Source organism: Oncorhynchus kisutch, linkage group LG5 (assembly GCF_002021735.2).
Source record: "Oncorhynchus kisutch isolate 150728-3 linkage group LG5, Okis_V2, whole genome shotgun sequence".
NCBI lineage: Eukaryota > Metazoa > Chordata > Actinopteri > Salmoniformes > Salmonidae > Oncorhynchus > Oncorhynchus kisutch.
In genome coordinates this window covers 51868127-51881182 of record NC_034178.2, presented here as the reverse complement: position 1 = coordinate 51881182, position 13056 = coordinate 51868127, and the positions used below count along the sequence as shown (strand labels likewise).

At 40.8% G+C, this 13056-nt stretch overlaps 1 protein-coding gene across 1 annotated transcript in view; it reads left to right on the top strand.

Moving 5' to 3' along the window:
• The first annotated feature begins 322 nt into the window (after positions 1 to 322).
• LOC109891206 (carboxy-terminal domain RNA polymerase II polypeptide A small phosphatase 2) overlaps positions 323 to 13056 on the top strand; it is a 30267-nt gene continuing 17533 nt past the window's right edge. The window contains exon 1 of the mRNA XM_020483567.2: positions 323 to 908. Within this exon, the coding sequence (XP_020339156.1) occupies positions 848 to 908 (61 nt within the window). The 5' untranslated portion in view covers positions 323 to 847. The remainder of the gene's footprint in view (positions 909 to 13056) is intronic.

Sequence of the window (13056 nt, the reverse complement as noted above, 5' to 3'; positions counted from 1 at the left end):
TGTAAATATGCAATTAAATAAATAAGTTTAGGATATTAAACCAGTTTTGCATGCTATATCGATAATACAGTATATTTGATGAGGCTATGAGAGAACACAGGAAATCGTTGCTATTTCGGGATCCTTGGGACGTCCAATATTGAATTTAAAATGGTTAAGATTAGGGTAAGGGTTGGTTTAGAGTAGGGTCGTTCCAATGGGTTCTAGATAGCACAAACCACACAGGAATGCGCTCTGGACGAAGCGGGTTGAGAAGAATGCCTGTGGTACTCCCACTTCTACGAGATCCAATCCGCGACGACGAGCAGTTTCAAGGCGCCCCTGAAATCCCCAGAAGAGAAAAAACAAAGCATTCGATAAACGAAAACAATTCATTACTAATCAGACACACCTATTCTTACTTTGGACCAATGTAATCAATTATTTGACCAATATATTTTCCGCTTTCTTGTTGGAGATTATGGTCGTCAGGGTTGTTTATCAGTAGTAAGGGGAACTTGAAACCGGCCCCTGCCATTTCCCCTCGGTTGTTTTGCTTTTTTATCCTGGATTCTCCATGTTGGAGCAATAGCGAGGACTTGCCTAGTATTAGCTAGCTGTCAGAGGGGACCTTGGCGTTACAATAATATACATCGTGTTAAATGCATGAGATAAATTGGGTAGCTTGAACGTGGAAAGATAGCGGCAGCAAGCTGCAATTGCCACGAGAAAAAACGTTTTTATCTAAATATTTTAGGATACCAACGGGTTGGTAAACGCAATTGCTAACCAGCTAGCTGAATGTTGAAAGTAGCTACCTGCGAATTGGGGGAACGGATTGGACTTTGAGGGGCTGTGCATTTGTTAGATGGAAAGTTCTATTATCACTCAAGTGCAGAAAGAAGATAGTCAACTGCCGTCCAAGACAGGTAAATCCTCGGGTTTATTGGCGCGGTGTGATCACTTTTAAATATAATCTTGTTGAAACTGACTCGGACACTAGCTAGCCAACTGGTAGCTAGCAAGCAAGCGGCTGCTACTAGGCTAGTAGCATGCTAATAGCTACACGCCAGTCTAATTAATTAATGTAAGGACAGGTTTGAGTTGGTTTTGTCATGTGAACAACATTTTATTTAGGTTCTTGTTGAATGTGTTTCGGACATTTGGGTTATGGCCTGGAGATATCCCAACTGCTGGATGTACTGAATCAGATTTGCCACTGTGGGTGTCCATTTTACATTCAGCGCGCGAGTCAAATAATAGAACGTAGCGAGTTAGTGCTGCTATTCATGCGCAGACGATAACATCAGTCAGGGATAGCGAACATCTGGATAGTTTTTGTTTGTTTGTTTTAACCGCAAACTTACAAACTACTGTCTTGTTGGCTAATATTATGCAAACCATCGATTCTAGCCTATATTGTCAGCCAGATACTCCAAAGATTTTAAATATTTGTATAATTGAAAAGCTGTGAAACACAAGTGTTGACCGCCTGGAAGTACTGTAATGCCTGATCGTTTTTATTTGTTCAGACCGTCAGATTGCATACTTTTGTTTGCAATTTGTCATATCAGTTTGTATAAATAATTTTATTTTGGCATAGATGTAACTACAGTCTTCATTCATGGACTGTCATGCAAATATCTGTCAAAGTAGACTCGTTTTATTTTACCTTTATTTAACCAGGCAAGTCAGTTAAGAACACATTCTTATTTTCAATGACGGCCTGGGAACAGTGGGTTAACGACAGATTTGTACCTTGTCAGCTCGGGGGTTTGAACTCACAACCTTCCGGTTACTAGTCCAACGCTCTAACCACTAGGCTACCCAGGGGTGTTAGGGGACAAAATAAAACTTTGCCTCTGGTATTCTACTTTCTATTCCATGTTTTATAGAGAAGCTTCTTAGAACACTATTTCTTGATGATAGGATTTACCATGGCTGAGATGTTATTGGAAAAGGTCGACATTAATCCCTTGTCATTAATGGCACCTAATCACCTTTCTGGATTCTTAAATTCAACACATTCTGTTCAGTGTCTCAAGATAGGGTGGTTATATTATTATAACATTTTCAGGGCTGATGTAGAACACAGATGATCCAAATTAAAGTAATTTATTCAATTAAAATGTGGTATTACAGTAACTTATGACTAATTTAAGCTAGGGTGGTCATTATTAACATATCTTTATGCAAGACTGAGTTTGTAGCAATTTATGAAGTAGAAATACAAATATTTGTATACTATTTTATGCAAATTAGTTACTTAATATGGTAATTAGTTTGTACGGAATTTGAAAAATACAGCATGTTAAGCCCACTCATTTAAAGTAAGCTGGTCATACTAACATATATTGATGTTTTTTTGCAGGGGGTGGTAACAGAGTACATCCAATTGGGATTAAGTAATAATAATAATTTTGACCAATTAGTAACTGTTAGGCTGTATTCAGTAGCTTAACTGATTAGACCTAAAGTGCCAAATAATACACCCAACCCTGTGCCACCTGCATACACACAGCCCCCAACACAGGCTGTGTGTGTGGTAATGATGAAAAGTCTAACACAGACACACACTTCTCACTAAGTATAAACTGTAACATAGAAGGCTACTAGTCTAATTACAGCTTACTTCTAAGGTAAGCCTAAAACTGAGTTGAGTTACATTGTAATGTTATTTTTGGTTTTGATGAGTTACTCTGTGATAAGATGAACTGCACCATTTTGAGCAAATAATTAGCCTAGGCTCAGAAGAGACAGTGAGTTGCCTGCTAGCCAGTTGCAGAGAAGGATAGGTGGGACACAATTTCAATTCACTGGTATTTACACTGAAGAAAAATAAACGCAACCATTTCAAAAAGATTTTACTGAGTTAGTTCATATAAGGAAATCAATCAATTTAAATGAATCCATTAGGTGCTAATCTATGGAATTCACATGATTGGGAATACCTAAATGCATCTGTTGGTCACATACCTTTAAAAAAAAATAAAGTAGGGATGTGTATCAGAAAACCAGTCAGTATCTGGTGTTTCATTTGCCTCATGCAGCACCACACGTCTCCTTCGCATAGAGTTGATCAGGCTGTTGATTATGGCCTGTGGAATGCTCTCCCATTCCTCTTGAATAGCTGTGCGAAGATGCTGGAACTGGAACACGCTGTCGTACACGTCAATCCAGAGCATCCCAAACTTGCTCAATCATGAGACATGTCTGGTGAGTATGCAGGCCATGGAAGAACTGGACCTTTTCAGCTTTCAGGAATTGTGTACAGATCCTTGTGACATGATGGTGTGCATTATCATACTGAAACATGAGGTGATTGCGGTGGATGAATGGCATGACAGTGGGCATCAGGAGCTCGTCGCGGTATCTGCGTTCAAATTGCCATCGATAAAATGCAATTGTATTCCTTGTCCGTAGCTTATGCCTGCCCATATTATTACCTCACCACCACGGGGCCCTCTGTTCACAACGTTGACATCAGCAAACATCTTGTCCCCACATCTGCCTGGTGCAGTTGAAACCGGGTTTCACACTTCTTCAGCGTGCCATTGGCCATCGAAGGGGAGCATTTGCCCACTGAAGTTGGTTATGACTCTGAACTGCAGTCAGAGCAGGTGAGCATGCAAATGCGCTTCCCTGAGACGTTTCTGACAGTTTGTGCAGAAATTATACGGTTGTGCAAACCCACAGTCATCAGCTGTCCGGGTGGCTAGTGATAGACTATGCTGGAGGGTGAATAAGCCTGATGTGGAGGTCCTGGGTTGGCGTTGGTTACACATTGTCTGCGGTTGTGAGGCCGGTTGAACATACTGACATAGAGAAATTAACATTCGATTCTCTGTCAACAGCTCTGGTGGACATTCCTGCAGTCAGCATACCAACTGCACGCTCCCTGAACTTGAGACATCTGTGGCATTGGGTTGTCTGAGACAACTGCACATTTTAGTGTCCTTTTATTGTTCCCAGCACATGGTGCACCTGTGTAATGATTATGCTGTTTAATCTGCTTCTTGATATGCCACACATGTTAGGTGGATGGATTATCTTGGTAAAGGAGAAATGCTCTCTAAAAGGGATGTAAACAAATTAGCACAAAAATATGAGGGAGATAAGCTTTTTGCGCATATGGAAAATGTATATTTTATTTCAGCTCAAGAAACATATAAACCCAACCTGTAAAGTGTTGGTTCTATTTTTGGTTAGTATGGCTATGTTCTTATCAATTGTAGGGCTGTGGCCACGGAATTCTGCTAGTTTTTAATTGACGATTTTATTCTTTCAATCACAAAATTCGCAGCTGGCACAATACAGCCACGCTGCTTCTCACCCTACTCGTTGCCTAAGCGAACGGCGTCAGGCACTCCCACACAGCTAGCAAGCTAGAACTCGTCATAGAAACGGGGGTTACGACATTAATTTGGACCAATCCCTGACAACCCATGCCTCAACGTAGTTACTAAACTCTAATTTGGAATCTGCTACGTTTCATTTTCGTGTCAAAATAGTTTTACCTTATTTCAGTCAAAAGATGTTCGTTGAAATTAACGGGCTGCATTTCCGCAGGACCCGACGGAGATCTTTGCTGCGCAGTCGGCATTTGTCATGCTGCGGGTGGGAGCAGAGAGTCTTGAGACCACTTTGGGGATAAGAATATGTTTGTGAAATGGTCGTCTTTCTGCTTTGTATGCGTAATAAATATTGATTCGATAGCCTAATAATGGGCCGCGTGAGAATCTCTGGTAATTTAAAACCTATTTCCTAGGTTAATTTTGCGCATTTTGATATTGCATATCGGGTGCAAAATTGATGGGACCATGCCTGGCAAGTAAGCTGCCTCACATAAGCTTAAAATAAAATTGCGGGACTGCGGTTGGGTTAAGGACCAGTTCTTGCGGTAGAGGGTGGGAGTCAGACAGAAAGCCAGCAGGTGCGGTATGAAAAGCTGCAGGTCAAGCGATAGCAGAATGAACAAATCAGTCCCACGCAGACCTCTACCGTGAAATATGCCAACATGACTTTCCCCATACTTTTTGGCAATACAATGTTACACCAATCTTACTTTAGGTTGAAGAATACCCATCGCAAAGAGCAAATGAACACACAGATTTTGCGGATTTCACAAAAGTGGCTGTCCCTCAGATTTGAATGTTCTTAGCATGGCAGTTGATTTACGTTTGGGCTCATATCCTATAAATATCATAACATACAGTATTACGATTTTTAGACATGAGTAACAAGTGCCACATTTTTTCAGATTTATGTATTTTTTGGCGAACACATTGACATTTAGTGAAAACAGATTTGTTCACAGTTTTTTGTAGAATTCTGCATAGCGTCCATTGTTTGTCGCGTCACCTAACACCCTACTTTTTTCAAAATCAAAACTTTTGTTGTTAATTTTGCTAAGCAATACAGACAGTCAACATAAGATCTGGTTAATGCCACAGACAGGAAAGATAGTCATGATGGCTGTATATGATAAGCATGTTTGTTCATTTCAGATAACTTCACCCCTACCCACTATCCTACCCATATGTTGAAAGTATAACACAGACATACTACCATGCAACTACACTGTCTTTAGGACCCCATAAGACAAGGATAAACATTCAAAAGCCTGGAATGAGATGGTGCAGCTGATATGAAGGCATTATGTGTTTTTTTTATGCTCTGTCTCTGAACTGGATTAAAGGCCCTGCCTGGTCCAGATGGGAAACTCCATGCTTGTTTTTCAGATTGTCTTGAGCTCTTGTGGGTGGGTGGATGTTATCGTCAACTGTCCTTCCTTTGTTGTCCTGCACAGATAGGCAAAGAGGGGGAAGTTTGTTTCTTAGCAATGTAGGCATACCACGATGCTACATTGGAGGATGGCATGTTGAGCAGGGGGGGATAAGAAATGTCGGAGTAAATACCTTGACTTCTGTTATTGGGGTATGGCTTAGGGGGTTAGTTGCACTTCAAGACAAGGCTGTGTGGAATGATATGATTCCTCTGTGTGAAGCATTCTGTGTGACAGACTTGTTTTCAGTTTGCGATGAGAGACAATCACAGTACCGTGCTAACTTCCCATGTTTGGTCTGAGGTCATCATGATCACTGTTTTTGTTGGAATGCTTTTACTGGTTTTGAGCTAGCTATCTATCGGGATAAAAAGCTCAAAATAAGCTTTGTTGTACAATTAAGGGTAAAATACACTGCCTTTCGAACCGTCAGCAATCGTCTAATGAATTCAGGGCTTGTGAAATAATACCTAGGCTTTACATATAAGCCTTCTAATAATACTTTAATTATAAAGACTGTTTAACCTGCTTTTTACAATATTCACTGATGTGGCTTTAAAATCTGTCTTTGAAAATGTCATTTTTGTTGTATATTTAACCTGAACCATTCATAATGCACATTTACTTTTTTGTAGCAGACATTATAGAAAATTAACCCAGGTCTCCTAAACAATCTCATAAGCACAAGCCCATGTGCCAGCTAATCTTTATATTTCAAGTTTAGCCAACTTGGATCTATGTGCTAGCTAACAAGGTAGAACAGTTGAGTTGTTATGAGCACATCCTTCTGTCCGTCTCCAACTTTTTGAACAGCATGCTAGCCTCTTCACTTTGTTCAGATGCTGAAATCAAGTGGCCTACCTTATTTCTCAGAATGCGAACGAGTTGCCAATTCCATATAATTGTTTTATGCTTGTTGCACATTTCTAAAATAGACTAGACCGCTAGCGACAAACTGAGCATGAATTTTCCAGAATCAATTTTCATTGATACTCCTGTTTTAGTAGTCTGCTCTGTACGCCATTTGAGGAGTTGAGACACAGGGTATCGTTAGAATAGTTAACTACTCCTCTATTACAGTAAAATAATGTCTTTCAGTGTCCATATGACCGATTTTTCTGTTGGACCAAACCGAGTTAAAACCGCTTGTCAGAGAGAATGCACAGAATGGAGCAAAGGAGACCAGACCAAAAAGACAACATGAGAATATGCAGACATAAACACAAATTTAAAAAAAATTAAAAATTTCTTTTGGGGATTCTTGCTATATAGGCATTTGGAATACCATGCAGAAACATACATTTGAATTAATTCGATATATCGCCTAGCCCTACTTGAAAGCTTTATTTGTCACTCATGGCTGTAAAAGTATCCATTCAACATTCTCAAACACTATGGAAAGGTAATGAAAAGGCTGTTATGAAAAGGTAAGATTGGAGACAACATGCTTATGACAGCATTGTCAGTAGTCATGTGCACTGTAGGGAACAGACAGGACAGTGACAGTAGGATGAGTTTCAGTTGTGAAGTTGAACCCAGTTCCAGTGTAGAACAGGAAGTGTACTTTGCAGCAGCTTCATGCCTGTAGTTGAGAATATGTTGGATAAAACTGGGTTGATGAGTTTAGTTGGGAAATCCAAATCTACTGATAGGCTAGGCCTGCTGTCCAAAACTATGATATAAGTTACGAGGGGGATCTCAGACACTGAGTGTGAAGCAGGCCTTAAAAGATGCTACACAGGATTTCAAAAATAATTTAAACATTGTAATTTCAGAAAATGTCCATAATATATCTGCAGTAATAGTGGAATGATTGTGTTTCAGTGTTACTTACCCGCCAGTGTTGTGATTGGCTGTGATATTTGCCAACTAATTTGGGCAAAATGGGAAAGCTGTTTTGACTAGAGGTCGACCGATTAATCGGAATGGCCGATTTAATTAGGGCCGATTTTCAAGTTTTCATAACAATCGGAAATTGGTATTTTTGGGTGCCGATTTTGCCCTTTTTTAAAAAATATTTTTTATAAATACCTTTAACTAGGCAAGTCAGTTAAGAACACATTCTTATTTTCAATGACGGCCTAGGAACGGTGGGTTAACTGCCTTGTTCAGGGGCAGAACGACAGATTTTCACCTTGTCAGCTCGGGGGTTCCAATCTTGCAACCTTACAGTTAACTAGTCCAATGCAATAACCACCTGCCTCTCATTGCACTCCACAAGGAGACTGTCTGTTACGCGACTGCAGTAAAAGCCAAGGTAAGTTGCTAGCTAGCATTAAACTTATCATATAAAAAACAATCAATCATAATAACTTGTTATAACTACACATGGTTGATGATATTACTAGTTTATCTAGGGTGTCCTGCGCTGCATATAATCGATGCAACACCGGGGGATGATTTAACAAGAGCATTTGCGAAAAAAGCACAATCGTTGGACGACAGTACCTAACCATAAACGCCAATGCATTTCTTAAAATCAATACACAGAAGTATATATTTTTAAACCTGCATATTTAGCTAAAAGAAATCCAGGTTAGCAGGAAATATTAACCAGGTGAAATTGTGTCACTTCTCTTGCATTCAATGCACGCAGAGTCAGGGTATATGCAACAGTTTGGGCAGACTGGTTCATTGCGAACTAATTTGCCAGAATTTTACGTAATTATGACAACATTGAAGGTTGTGCAATGTAACAAGAATATTTAGACTTAGGGATGCCACCCGTTAGAGAAAATACCAAACGGTTCCGTATTTCACTGAAATAATAAACGTTTTGTTTTCGAAATTATAGTTTCCGGATTCGACCATATTAATGACCAAAGGCTCGTATTTCTGTGTGTTATGTTATAATTAAGTCTGATTTGATAGAGCCGTCTGACTGAGCGATGGTAGGCAGCAGCAGGCTCGTAAGCATTCATTCAAACAGCACTTTCGTGCGTTTTGCCAGCAGCTCTTTGCAAGCACAGCGCTGTTTATGACTTCAAGCCTATCTGGCTAATGGCTGGTGTAACCGATGTGAAATGGCTAGCTAAGTTAACGGGGTGCACGCTAATAGCATTTCAAACGTCACTCGCTCTGAGACTTGGAGTAGTTATTCCCCTTGCTCTGCATGGGCCATGGCTTTTGTGGAGCGATGGGTAACGCTTCTTCGAGTGTGGCTGTTGTCGATGTGTTCCTGGTTCGAGCCCAGGTAGGGGCGAGGAGAGAAACGAAGCTATACTGTTACACTGGCAATACTATAGTGCCTATAAGAACATCCAATAGTCAAAGGTATATGAAATACAAATGGTATAGAGAGAAATAGTCCTATAAATACTATATTAACTACAACCTAAAACCTCTTACCTTGGAATATTGAAGTCTCATGTTAAAAGGAACCACCAACTTTCATATGTTCTCATGTTCTGAGCAAGGAACTCAAACGTTAGCTTTTTTAAATGGCACATATTGCACTTTTACTTCTCCAACACTTTGTTTTTGCATTATTTAAATCAAATTGAACATGTTTCTTTATTTCTTTGAGGCTAAATTGATTTTTATTGACGTATTATATTAAGTTAAAATAAGTGTTAATTCAGTATTGTTGTAATTGTCATTATTATAAATAAAAATCGTCAGATTAATCGGTATCGGCTTTAGTGGTTCTCCAATAATCGGTATCGGCGTTGAAAAATCATAATCGGTCGACCTCTTGTTTTGACCTTGTCTGTGTTATCTAGTGGAAATTGGGTCAAGCACCAATGTAGAAATTGCTATGTAATTTCCTGGTTGCTCCAATTCTACACTGTTCGCTCAATTTCAGTTAGCTTAATCTGAGAAAACAAGCACTGAATAGTGTAGGGAATCCTTGCATCTAAATCACTGTGAAATATATTTTCAATTACAAAAAATATAGTTTTCACAGCTGAAGCTGGTGGACAAAAACTGAAAGTAGCTCAAGCGTGAGTCTGCAATGTTAAGTATAAATGGGATGCGGGGGGGGGGTGTTTTGAATGCAGGCTAGTATTGCAATTAACCTAGGTTTGTGTGGGGAGCGGGATTGTGAGAAATTCTAGGTGTAGCATCTTTAACCTGAACTGGGCTGAGAACAGAAAATGGTTACAATAAAGGACGGGGAAAGTATTAACTGAATTTGTATCACAAAGTGGGAGTGATATGTAGGCTAAAGAATACTACACAGACATGAGTTTAAAATCAACTAGCTCCTGTTTCAGGTGGATCTATCCTATTTTATAATGACCTATCTAATATGTTTAGTCTACATTTCCATGCTTCATGTGCTTACTATCTCTAAGTGTTGAAATGTTCCACTTAAGTGTTCTTAGAGAAACATGACGTGCGTAATGAGGGCAAGCAACAAGATTGTAGTCTTCAATTATGATAGTGGCTAGTAGCGCCTCGCTGTGACTCCCCACTGCCTCCCTCACACCACACCCGCACTGTTTACATTCATACCAACCATGTGGCCTATTGAAACTTCAGTAATCATTTAACACTATTCTCAAACTGCTTGGCATTCACATCAAAGTGTGTGTACACGTGTTCACCTCATCCAGGAGGGAGCATGTTAAATATATTTGAATGACAAATTACTCATCTCTTTATCTCTTCTCCTAACTGGAGTAGCTGCGCTCAGAGAGCTGGCATACTCAACAACTTATTCAATTCTAGCCTGTTTTTGGTGCAGAGTAAAACAAATCAAAATCGAATGTTATTTGTCACATGCTTTGTAGACTAAAGGTGAAATGCTTACTTAAGGGTCCTTTTCCAACAATGCAGAGTTTAAGATAAAATACAAATGGTGACAAGGAATAAATACACAATGAATAACAAATAAAAATAATTAGTAAAAATATCATGGCTATATACAGGGAGTACCAGTTCTGAGTCAATGTGCAGAGGTAATTGAGGTAGCTATGTACTGTAGTGACTAGGCAACAGGATAGATAGACAGTAGCAGCAATGTATGTGGTGAGTGTGAAAGTGGGGGTGTGTGGTGTCAGTGTGTGTGTGTGTGTGCATGTGTAGTGTGTTGAGGTGTCAGTGTAATACTTTGTGCAAAAGATCAGGTAGCTATTTGAAACGCTATTTAGCAGTCTTCTTTTAAAGTCTTATGGTTTGGGGGTAGAAGCTGTTCAGGGTCCTGTTGGTTCCAGACTTGGTGCACTGGTACCACCTGCCATGCTGTATCAGAGAGAACAGTCTGGCTTGGGTGGCTGGAGTCTGACAATTTTGGGGGGATTTCCTCTTACACCTTCTGGTAGGCTTGGGCGGTATACCGGGTATGGAAATAGCCATGCGAAGGTTTTTCAATACGTTTTAATATTTGTAGCTACTTTAAGTAAGTACCTGCAGTCAACATGTGCAATACGTTAGGAGATAAAGCAGATCACGTTCTTCATTTCACCTGTCACTTTACTTTACATTATGAAGCTTACTGTAGTTCCCCAGACCTGTTTGTTTGTAAATGGCACAACCAGAGAAAGCGGGGTCAGTTGAGTCCAGCTATGTAGTGACAAGGGTTGTTGTGTTTTATACACTGCTCAAAAAAATAAAGGGGACACTAAAATAACACATCCTAGATCTGAATGAATGAAATATTCTTATTAAATACTTTTTTCTTTACATAGTCGAATGTGCTGACAACAAAATCACACACAAATTATCAATGGAAATCAAATTTATCAACCCATGGAGGTCTGGATTTGGAGTCACACTCATAATTAAATTGGAAAACCACACTTCAGGCTGATCCAACTTTGATGTAATGTCCTTAAAACAAGTCAAAATGAGGCTCAGTAGTGTGTGGCCTCCACGTGCCTGTATGACCTCCCTACAATGGCTGGGCATGCTCCTGATGAGGTGGCGGATGGTCTCCTGAGGGATCTCCTCCCAGACCTGGACTAAAGCATCCGCCAACTCCTGTACAGTCTGTGGTGCAACGTGGCGTTGGTTGGATGGAGTGAGACATGATGTCCCAGATGTGCTCAATTGGATTCAGGTCTGGGGAACGGGCGGGCCAGTCCATAGCATCAATGCCTTCCTCTTGCAGGAACTGCTGACACACTCCAGCCACATGAGGTCTTGCATTAGGAGGAACCCAGGGCCAACCGCACCAGCATATGGTCTCACAACGGGTCTGAGGATCTCATCTCGGTACCTAATGGCAGTCAGGCTACCTCTGGCGAGCACATGGAGGGCTGTGCGGCCCCCCAAAGAAATGCCACCCCACACCATGACTGACCCACCGCCAAACCGGTCATGCTGGAGGATGTTGCAGGCAGCAGAACGTTCTCCATGGCGTCTCCAGACTGTCACGTCTGTCACATGTGCTCAGTGTGAACCTGCTTTCATCTGTGAAGAGCACAGGGCGCCAGTGGTGAATTTGCCAATCTTGGTGTTCTCTGGCAAATGCCAAACGTCCTGCACGGTGTTGGGCTGTAAGCACAACCCCCACCTATAGACGTCTGGCCCTCATACCAGCCTCATGGAGTCTGTTTCTGACCATTTGAGCAGACACATGCACATTTGTGGCCTTGCACAAAGGCGGAGGTAGCGGTCCTGCTGCTGGGTTATTGCCCTCCTACAGCCTCCTCCACGTCTCCTGATGTGCTGGCCTGTCTCCTGGTAGCACCTCCATGCTCTGGACACTACGCTGACAGACACAGCAAACATTCTTGCCACAGCTCGCATTGATGTGCCATCCTGGATGAGCTGCACTGCCTGAGCCACTTGTGTGAGTTGTAGACTCCGTCTCATGCTACCACTAGAGTGAAAGCACCGCCAGCATTCAAAAGTGACCAAAACATCAGCCTGTAAGCATAGGAACTGAGAAGTGGTCTGTGGTCACCACCTGCAGAACCACTCCTTTTTTGGGGGTGTCTTGCTAATTGCCTATAATTTCTACCAGTTGTCTGTTCCATTTGCACAACAGCATGTGAAATTTATTGTCAATCAGTGTTGCTTCCTAAGTGGACAGTTTGATTTCACAGAAGTGTGATTGACTTGGAGTTACATTGTGTTGTTTTAAGTGTTCCCTTTATTTTTTTGAGCAGTGTATATTAAGTTTTTTTTTTGCAGGGTGCTGTCTGCTGATGGAATGCTTGTTTGTGAATTCTCATGTGAGTGGGGAAGTGCAACTGAAGCACAAAATGAGTTTGATTCCAATCAGAAATTCCAATAAGAAGCATTTTAGATCTGCGTTTACAAAATGCATCAAGATATTTCTGTAGCGTTTTAATATTTTATTTCCTGTGTAAAAAAAACAGAATTCTGCATTTGTGACCCCT